Source organism: Cinclus cinclus, chromosome 6 (assembly GCF_963662255.1).
Source record: "Cinclus cinclus chromosome 6, bCinCin1.1, whole genome shotgun sequence".
Lineage (NCBI taxonomy): Eukaryota > Metazoa > Chordata > Aves > Passeriformes > Cinclidae > Cinclus > Cinclus cinclus.
In genome coordinates, this window is record NC_085051.1 from 35,649,892 (window position 1) to 35,670,874 (window position 20,983).

General features: G+C 37.9%; 2 protein-coding genes across 2 annotated transcripts; one reads left to right on the plus strand and one right to left on the minus strand.

The window, feature by feature from the left end:
• Window positions 1-1,436: 1,436 nt before the first annotated feature.
• Window positions 1,437-3,436, minus strand: LOC134045561 (basic proline-rich protein-like). The gene is made up of 2 exons (XM_062495382.1): window positions 3,375-3,436; window positions 1,437-2,199 (listed from the first exon to the last, which is right to left on the minus strand). Exons 1-2 carry the CDS (start codon window positions 3,434-3,436, stop codon window positions 1,437-1,439), a joined length of 825 nt encoding a protein of 274 aa, XP_062351366.1.
• Window positions 1,637-20,480, plus strand: G2E3 (G2/M-phase specific E3 ubiquitin protein ligase). Its single transcript, XM_062494961.1, has 15 exons — window positions 1,637-1,664; window positions 4,371-4,426; window positions 5,935-6,032; window positions 7,994-8,095; window positions 9,679-9,803; window positions 10,877-11,042; window positions 11,708-11,814; window positions 12,881-12,997; window positions 13,806-13,930; window positions 14,038-14,170; window positions 15,970-16,280; window positions 16,919-17,100; window positions 17,263-17,435; window positions 19,190-19,389; window positions 19,869-20,480. Exons 2-15 carry the CDS (start codon window positions 4,390-4,392, stop codon window positions 20,099-20,101), a joined length of 2,109 nt encoding a protein of 702 aa, XP_062350945.1. The 5' UTR covers window positions 1,637-1,664; window positions 4,371-4,389; the 3' UTR covers window positions 20,102-20,480.
• Window positions 20,481-20,983: the final 503 nt, after the last annotated feature.

A 20,983-nucleotide genomic window follows, 5' to 3' on the forward strand; every position in this document is an offset into this window, starting at 1 on the left:
GAGCTCTTTCTCTCTTATGGGTAGGACTACCTGAATGACTGATAACAACTGAATGAAAACAAAAAATGTTCAATTTATATTCCTGACTGATAATAAGGACAATCATAATAATTATAACAATAATAATTTTCATAACTCTAACAGAACTTAACAGCTGAACCAAAATGAAATATTATGTATTTGAAGTCATACAGCATACATAACTGTACACAGCAAATATATTCTGCAATATATACCATAAATAGTGTTATATATTATAAAAGATGGAGGTAGTACAATAACACCCTTTATTCGGTAGACCATTACTTGAGACAGATATATCCAGAATGTGGCAGACAGGGATCAGACTCTCAAAAGACAACATTAAGGCATATCATTTCCATTGGCAGTGTGACAATTCCTTTTATATATTAGAATAGTCAGCAAGCCAGACAGTGTACAGACAAGAATGATACTCTACACTTCTTGAAATGTGCATTTGAAGACGTCCTTCATTTCTTTTCAGAAGTACAGACTGGAAGGATTAGCAGCTGTTTAACATGCAAGACTTGGGCAATACACTGAAGTAGGTAAACCCCAGGTACACAAACCCAGGAAGTAAGAGAGACCATGACAAAGACAAGCCTTCTGACAGCCCATTGAAGGAAACATTCCGTCCCGCGGAGATTAAACTGGAACTTTCTAACTGAGGGGGAAAGATGATCACATTTTCATCAGGAAAGAACGAAGTCATTGCGGGGTATTTTAGGGTATTTATGTGATTGCGCAAAATGCCTTACAGGATGTTTGGGGAAACGGGTGTGATGAAGGTACATTATAGCGAACGAGAACGGGAAACTAGAGAGGCAGTGGGTCAATGGGGCCAGTTGTATGAAAACAAGTGCCAAAACAACTCCAGATTCCAGATAATCTCTCTGTTCCGTCCCCGTGTGCCCCTAGAGAACTTCCAGCTAGGGCAAGTGATCTGGGATCTAGCTTGGGGATCTGCAGAGACTCCGGGCTCAACAGCCAAGTTACCGGGGGAATAAAGGTCTGGAGCAGGTATTGGAGAGAGCAGCCTGGGGAGGACGGGGCTGAGCGAGAGAGGCGCTCTCGACGGCGCGCAGTGCGCGGGTTTGAGCCGACAGCCGCTCAGCATTCCCACCGCATGGACCGCGGGACTGCCGCGCTCCAGCTCCGCGGGACACGGAAGGAGCACTCGCCAAACCCCAAAGCCGCTGGAACGAGCTCCCTTGTGACACAGTACACCACCAGCGGCATTCCAATAGGAAAACATCAGTAGAAACATCAACTACGGTGCTTCACTGAGAAACTCCATTTTATTGCATCTATGAGGAAAAAAGGGTCAGCAAGGCCTTACACTGTGGCAGCTTTGCTCCCTTGAGAATAAGCTGAAGAAGACAGATTTTTTTTTTTTTGGGGGGGGGAGATATTTCTTAAAAAAACCCGCAACTTTTTGTTCCCTTCGGTAAACCCTGCAGAAGAGGCTCGCGGGGCGGCTGCCGACTGCGGCGGGGCCGCAGGGTCGCCGGGCGGGGCGGGCCGGGCCGGGCCGCGCTTCCGGCAGGGAGCGGATGTTGGGGTTTGAATCGGCCGTCGGTTGGCGCGCGGCGCGGCCTGGCTCGACCCGGCCCGGCCCTGCCCTGCCCTGCCCTCTGCGAGCGGTGAGTGCCGCCCTCGGGGGTCCGCGGCGGGAGGAGGCGAGTGCAGCCCGGCCCGCGGCCAGGTGGGGCGCGCCAGGGGCTGTGTGTGCTGCTGGGACAGAGGTGGGAGTCCCTTCCTTCGCCGTGCGGGGAGCGACAGCCTCCCAGCCCGTGCTTTGGGGAGCCGCCGCTGCATGGCTCCCGCCGTTCGGGGCGGCAGGAGCTCCGGGAGTGTCTAACCAAACATGCTCCTTCTGGCCTTCGCGTTAGCGGGAGACGGGCGGCGTCCCGGCGAGACGCCGAGCGCGCACGGGAGGGGAGCGGGCGGGGGTCGCGCACAGAACCTGCCGTGGCCCTTGTGCCGGGCGGGGGTGGCGGCGGAGCCCTGCAAGGAACGGGGGGAGCGCGGCCCCTGGACCCCCATCCTCGGCTCCTCGGGCCGTGCCGGGAGCGCTCCCGCCGCCCGGGGCTGAGTCCCGAGGGACTTTTTTCGGGACATGTCTTTCTCGGGACACGGAACCGGGAGTGACCGCGGGGTGCCCTGGAGGTCCCACCGCTTGGAAATTCGGGACACACAGGGTGCACGGGAGAGGTCCTTTGTTCCTGTGCTGGGGAAAACGTGTGCCTGGTATCGTGCTTCTTGGCTTTGTTTATTCTTTTCCAACCTCTAGTTAAAAGACTCTTGAAATGCCTTATGTTATGGAGCGATTAATAATTACAGAATTTAGCAAAATCTAAACACCCACACTGAGGACTTTTCTATCCTGTTTAGGCAAAGTCGATACCTTTTATTTATACCGGTTTTCTAGACACTGGGCGATAATGTGGTCGTTCCTGTCTCGCAAACAGACTGATGCGCAATTGCTTTGTTCTTGTGAAAAGCCTCAGAGTACTTATGCAGGGAGCCTGTGGTGGTTGATCCGCGTATCTTTTAACTTGTAAATTCGAACTTTGGGTTCACTTACCTGAAAGAATTTGAGAAGTAGAGGGAATTGGGGGTGGGCGTAGTGTAACGATTTCTTTTTGCTTTCTATTTTGCTGGATTCTAGGAAAGGTGGGAAGGTGATTTTCTTGTTTCTAGCCACATATGTGTTTTGTCCACCTGTAGGGCTTTTTACAAAAAAAAAATCTCGGCTTGTGTGGCCGTGTGTAGGTAGTTTCTTCGTTGTATTACCGCAGGAGCTTGAGATCGGTGAAACTGAACAGTGACCTTCCTGAGGGAATACTAAACAAAGGGAATGTGTGTGAGCTCTGTGCTTCTCTTTTGCTCCCTCTGTGCCTGATTACGTATAGTTATTCCTTTTTAATTTGGAAAAAGGGAAGTGTGTCTCTGGGGAAATAGTAGTCGCTTATTTAATTTGGCTGTCAGGGTGGCGTGTCTTTAGGAACCTTATCATCTAATTTAGTGGTGGTGCCTTTCGGTTTGTTTTCCTTTGAGATCGTTTTGTGGACAAGCTGCTTTGTGTAATTACTCCGGTTCTTAATGGCATAGAGCAGTTGCCTTGTGCCTGAGACTTCTGGCTCCTTTTCTTTCTCAGTGTGCCTCCCCTTAATCTTCAGTGAAATTGCTACAGTGCTTTATTTGCAGTAGTTTGAATTAGCCTGAAGTTTGTTCCTGAAGCTGATATCTGGTAGTCACCAAAACTGTTAGTATGGGACTGCAGATAGCTCACAGTCTGTCGGCCTTCTGGTTTGAACCTTGGGTTTGTTACCACCTGCTTCCCTGTTCACTTCAGCATTCGAGAGGGAATTGTCCGTGCCTGCCTGAGATCTAGCCTAGAGATGCAGGCCATCACTCTTGATTCTTGGCTTGCAGAAATTAGGTAATGTTTTCTTCAGCTTCCTAAGGGAAGGCAGGTCAAAGATCTACAGATGTGTTCCTAGAAAGGTTCTGAGAAAGAATGACTATCTTGGTGCTGTGGTGAAGGAACTACGAATTATTTGGTTTGGTATTTTTTTTCCAAGGTGGGCTAGGATAGGATGTGTGGTGTGGCACACAGTAAAGGGCAGCTCACGTGATGTTTGAAATAATGCAAGTCAGATCTAAATAAATTACTTTCTACTTCAAAATGTAAAATACATTGTCCAACATGGTATAAATTCCCTTATATGCGTGTCCCAGTTTTGGATTCCTCAGCTTTTTAGCATTTTTTTCCTCTTGCTTTTTTGTGGATAAGGATTTCTCTGATTTGGCCAGGTTCCTGCATTTTCTCCAAACAGTAGAAACTATATTCATAGACACATCACTACACAGTTTTGTTTTGTTTGGTTTTATTTTTGTTTCCAACTTCTTTGTATTAGTACAGTCTTTATTTGAGCAGAAGTCAGAGTTTTTTCTTAGGTTATCTATAGACCATTATTTCCATTGCTTAAAATAAGTAAGAACTCTTCTGTACAATGAAGTTTGTAGATAACTTGCCGTTGTGTTGGACTTTATTTTCTCTTCTGAAAAATCAAATATATTGTTTGTTAGTTTGGGGAAATGGGTAGAAGTTGCTGTATCTCTCACTAGTCTATGAATTCTTTTTCTGGACAATTGCATCCTGTTTTCTGAACCCCTCTCTCACACAATAACAGTTGAATTATAATATTCTTTTATCATAATCCCTCTTTTAGTTCATTGAGTTTATGCGCTTTTTTTTTGCAGTTTTAAATAAAACATAAGAGGTGTAGAATGTTCATTAATGCACTGGATGTATTTAATACCTTGTTTCTTTTGCATGACAGATAGCCAGAAGAACTCAGGATGAGTAAAATGAATAGTTTTGATGTTCAAAGCACATGTAAGTAAAGTTTTTATCAAATAATTTCAGAAATACTTAATCTGCATATATGATGCTAGTTGTAACTTGTTTTATTGGAGCTCAAAGAGCAGGTGAGTTTCCAGTAAACAAATTACTGTGTTCAGTTTGAGCCTCTTCAGTATGAGAAAGACACGGAGCTCCTGAGAGGGTTCAGCAGAGGCCACAGAGTTGATTTGGGGTCTGGAGCATCTCTCTCATGTGGTGTTACTGGAGATACTCTCATGTGGGAGCTGGACCTGTTCAGTGTGGAGAAGAGAAGACTGAGAGGGAATCTCATTAGCCCATATAAATATCTCAGAGGCAGGTGCCACCTCACGAGGATGGTGCCAGACTTCAGTGGTGCCCAGCAACAGGATGAGGAGCAATGGTCATGAACTAAAACACAAGAAGTTCCTCCTCAACTTGAGGAAGAGCTTCTTTACATTGAAGGTTGACAGAGCACTGGAACAAGCTGCCCAGAGAGGTCATGGGCTTTCCCTCTCTGGAGACACCCAAAACCCACCTGCACAAGGTCCTGTATCACCTGTTCTAGGTGGCCCTGCCTTGCAGGGGGTTGAACCAGGTGATCTCCAGAAGTCAATTCCAACCCTAACCATTCTGTGAAATTGTGTTGGAACCACCACTCATCTCTGGAAATGAAATCACTTACAAACTTGCTCAGGTTTGTTTGTTGTAATTAGACTATTTTTAAAAAGTATTTTCTACAGATGTTTTAAGAAAGTAATCTTGTGGATTTAGCAGTCAAATCACAGAGCTGTGTTTGAGATGTTCCATTCAGGATTTCTGAGGCTGAAGCAGTAACCCTCTTCTTGTTACTACTGGGACTGGTCTTAATCTTAGAATATTGTAAATGTGTTTTATACATCTACTGGGCATTAAAGGGAAGCTGTTAAAAGTTCATGGAACTATGACAGTAGGCTAGAAACTTCAGTAAGTGGGAAATCCTCGAGGTTTTAGATGAACTGAGTATTCTCTGAAATTGTTAAGTGTTTTTAAAAGCTGTGATAGCAAATGGCTTGGCACCATTCACTTGCTTCACCAAGGTTATCACATAGGTAGACAAAGAAATGGTTGATTCATGGATTCTAATATGAGGGTGACTTTATGTATAGCACTAAAAACAACTAGATGACATTTCACATGCTCCTGGACATTGATGACTGTTTGATAATTCTCATTGGGTGTTCTGGGCAGAATATTTCAATTGGGAGCACAGTCTGCATGTGAATTTAGCTTGGCTGATAGACCACTCCTGAATCCAGCAGGCTGGTGAAGTATTTTCTTTGTAGTAACTAGAGGAGGAACAAATACAGATTCTTCTCTATTGTAAAATTCACCATTAATGTAAGGGGATATCTACTGTCTTTTATCCAGTAATCTACTTGAAGTTGCATGTGATTAAAAGAGGTGAAGGCTACTGCTCTATAGCTCATCCATAGTAAGTCCAGTACACTCACTGTGATTATAAACATGATTCTGTATTTTAGTCTGTGTTCTCTGTGGACGGACAGATGACTGCCCTGAAAAGTATGGAGAAAAAAGGACCTATGTGAAATACAATCTCACTGTTCATTATTACTGTTTGGTAAGTGTATGGTATTGATCTTGGAGTTTCCTGTTTTGTCTGAAAAAAAAGGTGCAACAAGTATTTAATACTAATAACCTGTCCTGTTGATGTAACAATTCTGTTGTTGTAAAGCTTGAAATGTGAGCTTTAACTCAGAGCCTTGAAGGCTTGTACTTGTCAGGTGCAGCAGATGAAATAAGTAAATCCCAACAAACCTTTATTCAAAGCTAAATTCTGTTCATGGTCCATTTAAAGGAATTCTCCCAACCTATCATAGCAAATAGCAATGAAGGTACATGTTAAGACAAAAAGAACAGTTTGCACCTACATATTCCCTTCTATAAGAATAGTATAGTTTCAAAATTTGAAATGTGAAAGTTGCGCCCAGTGTGGAAAAAGTACAGAAAAGGTTTTTTTCTCATTTCTCTATAGATCTTACTGGCTGTGAGCTATTCTCTGACATTACACAGAACATTGGAACACGTAAATCCTAATTTTCTGTTCAGTTATATGTGCCCTGCTGGTCATATTAGTACAGTTTCACTAACTAGTAGAAGCTTATAATTTAAACAGAGCTGTGGATATAACCTGCAGCTTTTGTTATCACCCTCAACATTTTCCAAGATTGATATTCTTGAAGCTATACTTCCTCTCAGCTTCCTCTTAAACTCTAAATTTTTGAAGGTTTTTAGAATAATATTACTGCTTGACAAAAAAAGTCTGTTGTTTGTTAATAAATACAATTTGAATTGTTTTCCCCAATTCTAAAATGAGTGTCAAGTATCAGAACTAATATAAGGGGTATGTGTTCTCAACAAGCTCTTTAAAGTGTGTTGTTTGTAGGCGTTTTAATAGTTTAGATAACTGAATCCTTTAAAAACTAAGAGTGGAGGTTTTCTGGTTGCATGAAGGTAGAAATACTTGTCTTTAAATACAATTCAAGCAGCTGTAAGAAAATAGAGGCCATTATGCCATGTTAGTAAGTTATATAAGGCCACATCAAATGATAAGAAAAAGTCCTATCCTGATAAGCAGCTAGGAAAAGGCGTGCATTCAATACTGAGCGTTAGAACTTATAAGGTATTTTAACTGTAGGAAGATCATCACAGCATCTTTTACATTTTTTGTCTCTACTTCTTTTAAAAATGAGCAAAGCCCTGTGATTTTACTTAAATATAGTGTATGTTATATAAGAGAAGAGTTCTACTAAGAGGCACATTAGTGATGGTTTAATTATTCTTTGCCAAATGTTTCACAGTTGGAAAAAATATATTTAATTGGTTTGGGTATATAATCTTACATTTATTTGAGTAAAATATTGATAAAACTAGTTTAAATGGTGCTGTGTTGAAATTATAAAACAAGATTGTAAAGAATATACATGGCATCAAGTTGTAACACTCTTCAGTTATTTGAAGATTGTAATGTAGCTGCCTAACTTTAAATTATCATCAGTCTCTTCTGATTTGCCTAGTTACTTGATTCTGTGTTTATTTAAATCTCCTCTAATACGAATTACTTTTCCTCTTAGATGACACTTCAGTACAGTTACTTCCTACTGTGCTTCATTATCTCCAGAGCACAATTGTCGTTCATATTAACTAAGCTAATTTAATTTTACTTCCTCTGAAGATTTATATGCTGAAAGTAATTGTTTGAAAATTATCTGAATAGTCTGTTTACTTCAAGAAGGAAGGCAAAATACACTATCTCAGGCCTTACAGTATTATGCAATACTTTGATGTTATGAAATACTGATTTTCATTTTACTGGTTATTGTCATGTCAGAGAAAAATGTTTTTTATATCAGGTTTTTAACCACTAAAATGTTTCCATGTGAGCTTTTTTAGTCTGAGTTTATCTCTTACTTGACAAGCACAGTGTATGCATGTAATTTTAAATATTTAGGTTATGTGGATGTTTTAAAATACATAATAAAATAATAAATAAATAATAAATAAAATAATATCTTTTTGTAGTTGATGTCAAGTGGCATTTGGCAGAGAGGTGAAGAAGATGAAGGTGTAGATGGCTTTTTAATCACAGATATTAAAAAAGAAGTAAATAGAGCTGCAAAACTGGTAAGAATGATGTCTTTGATATTTACAAGAGGAAAAAGGTAACTCTTAAGTGCTCTTAATACTGCCCATGGGGCTAGTTTTCTTCCTCCAATGGTCAATGTCCTGAGCCCATTCAAGCACCCCAATTTTACATTTAGGTAACAAGTATATTGGATTTTTGGGAGCTGCAAGGAAAAAGAAAAACCCTGCCAAAATTGTAATGATTCACCCCTAAAGGGAAGGAAGCACCTAAGATTTGTAAATGCTCATAGTGGGCTCATAAAGATACGTAATGCTTGTAAATTGGGCAAAAGGAGTGACAAAAGTCAGAGGGTCCACTAGAGATCAGAAAGTTTCATTAGTTAGGCATGGACACTGGCCTGGGCTTTGTGGGAGTACTGCCTTTTTGGGAATAGGTTTCTCCACTCCAAAAGGTAGATTTCTTGCCTTCTATGTAAATTAGTTATTATGAGCAATCTGTTCTTTCAGGCCTGTCTGGAAATGGGTTGGAGGGCTTTGGGGGTCTAAATCCTGTCCTATAGTTCATGCCTGCTTCCTGGCACACATTCCTGTGCTTGCACTGTGCTGTGCTGTGGTTCTTTCTTACAGCACATTAAATCTTTGCTCGGCCCTCTGCTCCAGTCAACTTGTTCTTTCTCACGGGTGTGTTAGTACATTGGCCCTTGGTTATCACCAGCAGTTCTTGTGTGTTACTGCCAGCAGTCCCTGGCTGGTTCCAGAGCCAAATGGTTATCAGTGTTTGAGACATGCACATTATTCCCTTGTCTTCTGGAAATTGAGAGCTCCAAGGGTCTCACTTTGGACCACTGTTTTAAGGGTCACAAAGAGAGTGGGTTTTAGTTACAGTAACTTTCCATCCTGGCTGCAATTTGAGTTTATAACTTTCTCTGAAGTTTCAGTAACAATACTATTCCACTTGGGTTGTTACTCAGGCAAGAAAAATAAGTTTCCAAAGCTGTTTGTTATAAAACAAGATTCTCATTAGATACCTGTTAGTTCGTGGGAGCAGACAGTGTTTCTGATGGGCCTCCAGAGAGGCTTAGTCCAGTGCAGTTTGTTCAGGCCGAAGCGTAGTGAACATTTCTGAGATCACAGTGTGGTCTGGGTGCTCCATTACAATCCATCTCACAACTCAAGTCAGCTTCCTTGGGCCTCTGCAGTTTACAACTATTTTTATTCCTTGGGTAAGTTGCAGATAAATAAGGGTGAATTAAACTTTCATAAAACTTCATGACATTGTGCTGAGCTTGAAGCTGACAGTAAATAATTTATGGATGCCTATATAAAAATATATATGTGTATGCCTATTATATCTATATAAACTATAGGTACTGCTAAAAAAACTTGTGTTTTATCTTACATACCTATTGTCTGGTGACATGTAAGGTAATGCATAAATTCTGTGAAATAACTGCATACGTTTACTCATTGTAACCGAGCTGAACCGCATTAGTCTTGTCAGTTTTAATCTATTAGCTACTGTTCTTTCTTACACTTTCTGTAACTTTTATATTGGTTTAATTCCTGTATTTTACTTGTGTTTAAAATGTTAATACTCTATTTCCAAAATGAATTATTTCTAGAAATGTAATATCTGTAAGAAAAAGGGAGCTTCAATTGGATGTGTAGCTCCTAAATGCAAACGAAGTTACCATTTTCCTTGTGGGTTACAAAGGGAATGCATTTTCCAGTTTATGGAAGACTTCAGGTGAGTTTTGGGGCTTTGTTGTTTTTCCATTTTCAATTTATTATATTTATACAGGAGGTGACTTGGGTTTCTTTCATGGCTTGTTATTGGATAAGCTGATAGTTGCAAGTGGCATCAGATTATCTAGGAAATAAATACCCGATTTGTTAAAGACATGAAAGCGAAACCATTATATTGCATACCTAATATTTATAAACTCAATTCTCAACACTTTTTGATACATGACTTTATGCTTATACAAGTATTTAAGTCGTTTATAAAATTGAGCAGTAAATTCTGAACTCTGAAATAAACTGCATAACAGTCGATTTGGGTTTTTGGTTTGCCTGTCTCCTGTGCCTTTGTTGAAATGGCAGAGCTTTGGCTACCTGTATCTTTCAGCAGTGAAAACAGTGCCTGCCCTTTTGTTGTGTTTCCAAGTTTATTGGAGATGAACTGCAGGGGAAATGGGCTTAATATCAAGTGTCTAAAAAATATTTTGTTTTCTTTTACTGTCATCTATCTAGCATCTTGGCTGTAGTCAAAATACTCTTCAGTGCATTATCTTTGTGAGCTGAGTTTGTAGGGTTGATGGATTGAAGTCTGGCAGGCACGTAATAAAAAACAACTCACGACTTCAAGTGCTTGTAAAGACAAGGCATTTTCAGAAAGGTTTTTTCTAGACCTGCATTCCTGAATGTCATGGTATAGAATATCCCTTAGGTCAGTTGGGGTTAGCCATACCAGCTGTCTCACCTCCCAGTTCCTTGTGCACCCCTAGCCTGCTCACTGGTGGGGAGGGCTGAGAAACAGAAAAAGTCTGGACTCTGTTCAAGATCTGTTCGGCAATAGCTAAAACATCACTGTGTTATCAACACTGGTTTCTTCACAAATCCAAAACATCACCATACAAGCTACTACTAAGAAATTTAACTCTAGCCTAGCTAAAATCAATATGTCCACATTTTTAGCTTGTTGCTTAGCACTTACTCATGAAAAATGGATTAATTAATTAATTTTACTGTCTTCAGATTTGATGAAGAAGGTTCTTAAAATGTTATTTTGTTAAGGGAACCATAAATTACTATTTTTAGATCTTACTGTTGGGAGCATAGACCAATCCAAGAGTTTATGGATAAAGAACCTAGAGGAGCTTCACAGTGCACAATATGCCTGGATTTGGTTGAACATCTTCCAGTGTACACTGTATTGAAAAGTCCTTGCTGTAAAAATGCTTGGTTTCATCGGGAATGCTTGCAGGTAATACAGGTTCTCCCTTTCATTCTTTTTGCAACCATGGAGATCACATTTCCGTTTAAAAATACTGGAACAACTAAGTGTAGGTAGTAGGTATGAAGTATACTAGGCTTAAAGAACAGTGCTAAAATTGTGTTATGGACATCAAACGATTTTGAGTTATAAATAGTATTAAGTTTTCTCCCCCTGTGACCCCTCCATGTTTCTGTATGTATGATAGATACTTTGTCTTTACTACTTTTAGGAACTGAAGTTCAACCTAAACAGTTGCTTTATTGCAAGTCATGATGTGCAGAATCTCAGTGCTAAAAATGCAATTTATCCATCATCAGTTCTCTTTGGCTAAATGCAGGACTAGAAATCAAGTTACAACATTCTTTTTTTAAACTTACGCTAGATCTGGAGAGGTTGACTGAACAGGATGGCACTTTTGTTTATGAGCCTTATTCTAGCATATGAGCTCTTTCCTTTAAAGGAAGAGAAAATCCTTGCCATTTGCTTTAATGTCAAGTCACATTATGATTGATACCAGCTTTAACACCCATGTCAGGACAGTATCCATGAATGTAATGCATCTCAATATTAAGATATAATTTATTGGTATCTTAAGGATAGTAGTAATTCAATAATTGGTCTGGTTTCTTTGTTGTGTTTTTTTCTTGGCACAGTATCAAGCTTTGAGTGCTGGGATATTTTTCTTTAGGTGCACAGTATGTAATAACAAGGACAAATTTCAAAAAGAAATGTTGAGAATGGGCATACACATTCCAGAAAGGTAAGTAACTTTGTTAATGATTACTCTTGTATGAAAACGGTGATAGGCTGTTCTAAACATTTATTTTATTCTGCAGAACTTCAGCTATTAATATGTGAAACACTGGTTCAGCCTTCAGCTGTAGAATTGTTCAGTTTGGTAAGGAGTAGCCCATTTCCTTTTAGATATGCATAAAAATTGGTCAAGTTAAAATTCTTTATCTCAAACATAAAAGAGGAAGCTCTGAAAAGTCAGTTTTAATGCTATGATTCAACTTTTAAACTCTAAACCAAATTAGAAGATAAAAGCACTTCTCAAATACAATAATTTTTCCTTAACATAGAGATGGCTAAGAAGTGTATTTTCTCTGCCCAAGTTTAATTATCTGAATTTCTGTCAAGACAGAATTGTAATTGACTGATTACTTAGCCATACAGCTTCTAGCTTCTGCCAAGGGATTGCAAAGGTTATGTTAGTACAATAACTGCTTCCAAAATTCCAAGCTGTTTTTCCTGTTTCTGTCATCTGATGAGGCTCAAAATATGGCAGAAAGAGATCAGAATTATGTTTATTTGTTAGAATAGTATTCCTTAATAACTATAAGTCTCTTCAGAGGGCACCGTTAATTCCCTCTTGAGACAAAAGCTTTAAATTCTGGAGAGGAAGAAGAGTCAAAATAGTTGATGAACTTTGCTGTACTGGCCTAGAACATTCCGAGTTACCATTCATGAAACCAGTTTCAGCAGTGACTTGAATAGGCTGCCTAAAGAAATATCATTGTTTTCTGTGAGAGAGGAAAAAAGGAACAGAGACAGAGCAAATATGCACTGAGGTCATGTGAAAAATAATAAATACTTGAAGTCCAAGTAACTTCACACAAGAAAAAGTATCTCTGTGTGTTTTATAGTATTATTTTAGTTACTAGACTTTTCTTCCCCCTCTCACTTACCTAGAATCCCAGTCTGTTACCTAGAACATGACATGATTGAAATATATTCGTATGTTTATTGTATTTTTCAAAATACAGAGTAATCCATTGAAACAATCAAAAATAGTTCTGGTATCCAATCTTCTGCCTTGTTTACAGGGATGCGTCTTGGGAACTTGAAGAAAATGCATATCAAGACTTACTGCTTTGTTATCAACACTGTGATGTTAAAAGATGTCTCTGCAAGAAAGGAAGAGATTATAATGAACCTGATAGGTATAGTACTTTAGCAGGAAAGTATAGCTTAGGGTGGAATTGGTTTTTTGACATGTATTTCATTGTTGCTATTTATTATTTTTATTTACTTAAATATTTTGATGTTTGTCAGCATCAAGTTTGAATGTCAAGCCAGCACACTGTCCAGATAGCGTGTTTGTTTTATTCAATATAATCCTATTTCAGTACTAATTTCTCTAACTTGATCTGGTTATAAAAGCCACAAAAACCAGATTTAAGGGGTTGTCAGTTACCTTGTCTTCATTTTTTACAGGCTGAAGTAGAATTTGCATCAACATAGCATGTGCCTCAATGAATGTTGTGTATGTATCATTAGGAGTTTAATTCAGTAATTTAATAAATGTTAAAATACTTAGTCTTTACAAGAAATTATTGTTAAAGTAGTAGACTTAGGTCAGTTTGAATGTTTCCCTCAAGAGCTCTCTGTTAAAAGAGTTATCATTTTGGAAAACATGGCTGTGGTGGATACCCATAAAACACAGAGGATTTTGCTGACTGGCAGGATGAGAAGAAAATAGTGCCTGCAATCTATTGACTTCAGGACAGGGGACTACTTATAGTCTCATTCAATGGAAGGTCCTGGAACATTGGAGTAGCTTTTTTCCCTTGTTGCAGCCAGTTATGGGTATATCTTGCATGAAGAAAGTCTCCTTGATTAGACCAGACTGATAAAATTATGTATGCTTTGTTGGTTTAGTGTCTGGATTGCCCTTACTATTGAATAGTCTTTGTTTTAACTAGCCTCATTCTTCTGTCTAATTCTAAATACCAAAGTTTTTCATTTTAGTAAATGGGAAATAAAGCGTTGCCAGTACTGCGGTTCTCGTGGGACTCACTTGGCCTGTTCATCTATGAGATCATGGGAAGAAAACTGGGAGTGCATGGAATGCAGAAGTATCTTTTCAACATCAGGTATAATTATGGGTGTGATAGTGATGTCTTAAATGATAACTTTAAACTTACATAAGCATACTTTGCTACTAGCACATTCATTAAATTAATATCGTGTAATCATACAGGGAAGTATAGCAAACAGAAAAAGCGTGCTTTGGCTACCTCTGAAAAGACAAATGGAACAACTTGTTTGCTGGAAGAGCCATCTCCAAAGTCCCCTCGGCAGTCACCTGGATCTCCATGCAGCTTTCTAATCCAGTGTGTAACTTTCTGTTTTCTTGCAGAAACTGTTTATTGCAAAAAATAAAACTTAAACGTGAGAAATGATAGCTTATTCTGTAGGAGAAACTTACATTGATTGGCAAATCAAATGAAATTTGAATAAAGTTTAGTGATTGTAGTTTTGTGAGAAAGCCACGAACTCTGGAAATTTGCTATGGTTATTTGGGTTTGGTGGCATGTGAACTGCTTTTTAGCTTCATAAAGATAGATCCTTGTTAAAGGAGTTTTAACAATTTAGTGATAACAAGAGTATACAAATGGCAAAGCTTTTAAATTTGCTTGTTGGTATTTTTTTCATTTTAATAATGTTCTAGAATTCTGACTTAAAGATGATTCATGATAATGTTTTCCTCTGCTGTAATAAAAACTTTTCAAGTCTGAAGAAATGAATATATTTTTAGTTTTTATTTGCTATGTCAGTCAGGACTTATCATCTGATGATACTGCTGCCTTGAAATAGGAAGTGTTCATGCATTCTTCAGTTGTATCTCTTCTTAAAGTGCTGTTTTGGCTTGTAGATCACCAAAGATAATGTGCCAGAACTCGTCACCTTGCTCACACAGAGAACTTCCAGCATCCAACAGAATGACAATGTCCTTATCTCCAGTGATGTCAAACAGGAACAGGTCCCTGAGGCACAAGTATTTCTTCTGTTTTTCTTATTATGAAGAGTAATCTAGCACTTGGCTTTATACTGTACTTCCTGCAGAAGGTGTGGGGGGGTGTCTCTGTGTGTGTGCTTGTGTATATACAGTATCCATATATATATTTGTGTGACTGTATACTGTATGCATATATATTTGTGTGTGTATATATGTATATGGTTAACAATAAGATGAGTATACACTTAAAGCCTGAAGTCATAGCTTGGGAAAGGCTTCTGCTATTAATAAATGCTAGAGGAGTGTGAGGAGAAAAGAATGAAACCTACTCAGAAATTTTTTGTTAGGTAGTGAGGGGATCAAAACTCAAAAATGCGTATTTGTACTTACTAATGCATGGTTAAACATCCTGTAGAAAATAGGGAATAAAAAGAATGCTAATTGCTTTCTTATAATTAGACGTGTCCTAAATTTTTAATATTTTTGTATCTGTACCATATGAATAGTTCATGATTGTAGTAAAGTCAGTACTAAAACAACAGTTTTAATATAGAATATTCAGTTTTTAAGGGCATAAAATTCATTATCCTCTTGTGAGTAGTTAATTTATGGATTCTACCTGATCTGCTAAAAATTCTGATGAGGGAACAAGTTATTTCTAGTAGATATGGTATTTGAGATAATTTTGGTTCGAAGCTAGAAAACAAAGAAAACATCTTGCATTTTTAAATTAGAGATTTCTTCCTACTCAAATCTTTTTTTTATCGTAGTTGCAAAGTTTGTTCTAATTTGATTGCAAAACATCTTTAATGTAAAATGATAAACTCTTCAATTTCTCACTTGTTTCATTTTGTTTAAATGTCAGCTCATTGGGTGAGAATTGTTTGGCATTGTGTTGGAGTTATTGAATTGCAAAAATCTGTTTTATGCCAGGGTAATTATTTCTGCCTCCTTTTTTCGGTTCTTAGCGGTATCTTAAAACTTGCCACTACAGTGTTAAATTTTTTTAAATCTATACTAAATGTTTTACTGATATAATTCAGGCAAAGCCTGTATGTGCCACAGTGTTTAAAGAAGTGTTCTTCTGAATAGACTATTAAAATGTTTTTTGTGTAGCTGTTGCTAATTCTGAATTATAGATTTAATCTGAAAATACATTCAATTTTCTCATAGGCGCTTAAGAGAGCAAAGAAGGGAAGTTTGTAATATACTGAAGGAGTTAAAGGTACAAGTTAAAACAAAACCAACAAGACTTAACATCAATGCAGAAGATATTTGGAGTAGTGCTTTAAAAGGATTTAGACAGCGCATCTTCAGTCCCACGAACACTATTGAAGTAAATTTCTCAAACTACAAAAATAGATCAAAGAAAAATACTTCTGCTGCATCAAAACACCATTTCTTCCAGTTGTTAATGCTTCACGTTCAGAATTCATCATTGTTTGAGGGCTCCTCTGGAAAGAATTTGTCACTTGATTTTCAAGGTAATTAGTTGCTTTGTTCAAAAACATATTGAGAAATACATAGCTTTAAATATTTTTCAGTCTTCAGCCAGTATGAGTGTCAGTTCACGTGTATAGTCCTGAAGGATAAAAATTGGGAGTTGATTTGTTTTTTTTATTTCTTCAATTCTGAAGGAGGATGGTATGTGGATTTGTAATTTTAAAAATTGGGTTGGTTGCAGAAGTTGATGAAAGCCATGGAAAAACAGCATATAAGTAGACTTGGAACTTTTTAATTAGTGTATTTGTTCTCTTTTAAATGAAATTTTTCCTGATTCACTTTCTCTGCTAATTATTTTCCTTTCCTCAAATTTCTAGAATGCTGTTTCTCATAGTGTGCTTCCCAAAGATCCCAAGTTAGTTTCTTTGAGTTCTTATGCTTCAGAATTAAATATGTATTGGGTGTAAAGTGGAAGAGGACGTTACATCTCCTCAGCCTTGATAGTGGCTGAAAAGTTACTCCCATGGTACTCCTATGTAAAAACAGGGCCTTACAGTTTGAACTATCAGAAGATAGCAAAAGTCATTAAGAAAAAACGGCACTATGACATTTTATATTAAAAAATAAGGATCAGAAATCATTTCTATGCGTATAAATAAACATATTTTTCTATCTGCAGCTCTAGAAGAAAATCTTTATTTTGAAGCTGGTAAAATGATTGCAGTTTCTCTGGTCCATGGTGGTCCATCTCCTGGTTTCTTTTCCAAAACACTGTTTGGTTGTCTTGTCTATGGTCCAGAGAATGTGAAGCCATCTTTAGAAGATGTTGCTGATGATGATGTAGCACAAACCATAAAAAAGGTAATATGCAATAAGTTTCATTTTATTTCTTGCTCAAGACTATATTTGGAGATAAAGAAGGACGTACTGGATATAAATTTTGTTGAAATTAAAAAGCTTATTTTTCACATATATGTATACACACATGTAGTAAACAAATGCCTAACTTACCTTTTTATGCAGATAAAATATGCAAATAGTCTGTCCAGCCTACAGTCTACACTACAGGACTGCTGTGAATTCCTCGCTTCTGCTGGATGTTTAAGACCTGTAACAGCTTTGTGTGATAAGAACATGCTGGTGAATGACATATTGATCTGTCATGTAATCAAGAGAGTTACTTTACCCTTAGAAAGGTTTGTTTTGCTTGAGTTTTTGAACTTCTTGGTTCTTTTCCTCACTGCAACTCTAAATAATATGTTGCCAAAACTAACTTTCACATGATCTTACTTACTCTCCATTTAAACCACTGAAATGTGGTTTAAAGTGTACTGTAATTTTCAGTTACGTAGCAACTGTTAACCAGATAGTTAAATCAAAAGACTGAAATTATGTCTCTGCATATCTGCTCTGACTTTTCCTGGGTCACATTCAACCCTATGAAGAAGGCAGATTCAAAGTTTTTTAAACTACAGCCTCACAAGGAACTTCGTACTATAAAATTTTTCTAGCCTGTGTTCAATTGTAATTCAGAATTGCTTGAGTTTAGAATCTTTACATTTTAGAAGTGTTTAAAATTCAAGTGAATTTTCTAGCGTTTCAGGGAAGGAGTTTGTGTGTTCCATTAGGAGTGCAATACTGTCAACAATTGTCAGTTGGCCTGCTTAGAACATAAGCATTGCATTGATGTTTCTGTGAAGCAGTGATGACCTCATTAGCTGGAAAAGTTACAGCTCTTGACTCTTCTTTGATTGGTCTCTAGCCTTATTTCCTATTCACATTTTTCCTCTGCTTGGTGAAAATGTATTGGATGCGAATTTTTGCAACAAGCATAGCCTGATTTAAACTTCACATGTAGTGTTATCTTTGACAAATTTGATCAATTCAATCTCCAAAAGCTATGAAAACTGATTCTTAATGTTAGGGAGTTTTTTTTAATGGTCAGCATCCTTCATAGTCCTTCAGTCAAGGCCCTCTGGCATGTCTGAACAATCTATATCGTATTTTAAAAATTAGTGAGTTAAAAAGTAAACTACAATAAGTTGTGCATTTGTTTATGAGGTAGTGGGGGTTTATGCATTTTGGGAGATGGGTGAGTGAGTAGAAAGTGAGTAGAAAGGACTGAATAACTGGAGAGTTGGTTATTTTAGCTGTTAAATGTTCTATGCCACTGGGCACCACTGAAGAGTCTGTCTCTGACTGCCTTACATATTCCCTTCAGATACTTCTACATGTTGAGATTCCACCTGAACCTATTCTTCTCTAGGCTGAAGAGTCCCAGTTCTCTCAGCCTCTTGTCATAGGGTTATGCTCTAGTCCCTTAATCATTTTAGTCACCCTTTGCCAGGCTCTCCCAGTCCATATCGCTTGTGCTGGGGAGCCTGGCACTGGACACAGCGCTTCAAGTGTGGCCTTTCTGCTGCTAAGAGAGGAAAAAGATCACTTCCCTTGAGCTGCTGGCAACACAGTTCCTAGTACAGCCCAGGATGCTGCTGTCTGCATTTGCCACAGGCACAAATAATAGCATGTAAGCATGTGCAGACTTGCAAAAAGCCAAGCAAAGGCTATATTTTAAGATGACTCATTTTGTCCATGGATAAGGAATTTAAGCTGTTTTCCAAAGACCTATTTGTAAGGGAAAAAAATGCTATGTTTTCATACTAAAGTTAGAAGTATACCTTGTACATACAGTCAAGTACCAGGAAATAAGATTAATTTTTATGTATCACTGGTATTTCTTTCATCTCCGCAAAAAGCTCTACAGAAGCATTTAGATTGTTAAAATGAGAGTTAAACACATTTCCCGAGATAAAATGGGAGTACTATGTAACCTTCTTGACAAGATTTAGAGACTGGAGACGGGAAAGATTTATTATATCACATCACCTTGCAGCTTTATAAAATGCAGAGTTCTGATGCACATCACTCTTTTTTTTTCCTCCCCTCCTAGTTTTAGGCAGGGTTTGAAAACCCTTGGTGTTCTAGAGAAAATGCAAATGCACCCAGATGTGTTCTCTAGCATATTTTGCCACAAACCCGAAAGACTTTCAGCGAAAACTGTTTGCGATCTCTTTACAATCCATTCTTCATCAGATGTAAATAAAGTTGAAGGTGCTAATTTTTGGACGGGATATTTGCAAGATGTGGAAAGTAAGTAGTTTCATGGTTTTTAATTGAAAAATCCTCCCCTTCCATGTCCAGGTTATTTAGTTGCTGGTATACATACAGAATTTGATTTTTAGAGTTCAGTGGTGTAAATAAATCAAGGTTTTGTAGTCACTGTTCCTTCTTCCCCCTCTTTCTTACTAATTAGAATTTCTGAAACTGTTCCAAAACTTTAGAGAAGTAAATACTGGAAAGATTCTAGATTGTCTGAAGTCTTAAAGACCACTGTTTTCCATCTTTTTCTTCCAGAAGAGATTTTTGTATTCACTTGAGATTTTTCAGAACTAATTGAAGTGGGTTTTTCTTGCTAAACTTTTTCTTAGGTAGCCATATAACTGCATATTTATTCTGCATATCGATTTGATTTCATGTGGGGTTTTTTTCCCCTCTTAGCACTTAACATGCAGGGTAATGGCTTACGTGTAATAGACAATCAATGATAAAACTTAATCCTGTTTTTTTAGGTGGTGAGTCCGTAGTGACATTGGAGGATATCCTTCTCTTTGTAACAGGCTCCTGTTACATCCCATCCATTGGTTTTGATCCTGAACCTACTATTAAATTTTTGCGTATAAGGTATCCCATTGGAAACAGACTTCTTAATTGCTTAGAGCTTCCTATAACAAAGACATATCAGCAGTTCAAAAATAAAATGGAGTTCACCATCAGAAACACACTAAGAGTTGAAAGGGAATAAGTATTTTTGCTGTTAAACTGAATCTTGGAAACATGAGTTTTCTACAAGAACATCTGCTTTCAGATCACTACTGTATTTTTGGACAACATGATTTTAGTATTTTTCCAACTTTTCCCCCAAAATTATGCAAAAAGGTTGCACTGTTATGAGATGAAAAACAATTTTGAAATTAAAAAACCTTTATCTCCTGAATAATTTTCCTTTTGAAGTTGACTTTAAAGAGTTCTTTATCTCTTGCAGAAGTAGTTTAAATGTCTGCTTTTGTTATAGACAGGTATGAAGTGTTGTCACACTCTGTAACAGGTAAGTATGTGGATTGTATCGAATACTTGGGTAACTTACTTATCAGGAACAAACCAGGTAAATTTTAAAAATGATTGCTGTAGAGCATTGTCTTGCATAAAACTGTGATGCAGTTCTTCAGTTCTATGTATATATTTTTCAGTAATTGTTTTGTATTGATTCATTTACATTCTGATGGTTCATAGAAACCTAGGAAACTTAAAACACTGTAGTTTTCATGATCACTGGGGCTAGTGCATTGAAGGTCTGGAGAAAACAGGTAAAAATACAGCATAAGGACAAAATCTAGTTGAACTTGTGTCTCTGTTTTTAAAGAAAATCTTTGACATTTGCATGTTTCTGCAGTCTACTGTCATGCATTAATTTTTAATTACTCATAGAGCCAAAATAGTAAAAACCAGAAGGAAATCTTGAACACACAATAACTGGTCTTTCAAAGTGAAAAATCGGAGCTAGACTTAATGTTGTTGAGTATGAAAGAATAAAAGTTTGTTGCTCATTAGAACATGTAAACTTGTTTTCCATTAAAGTATTTTCATACAGCCATGCACTAAAGCTCTCCGTTTTACTAAAGGCAAG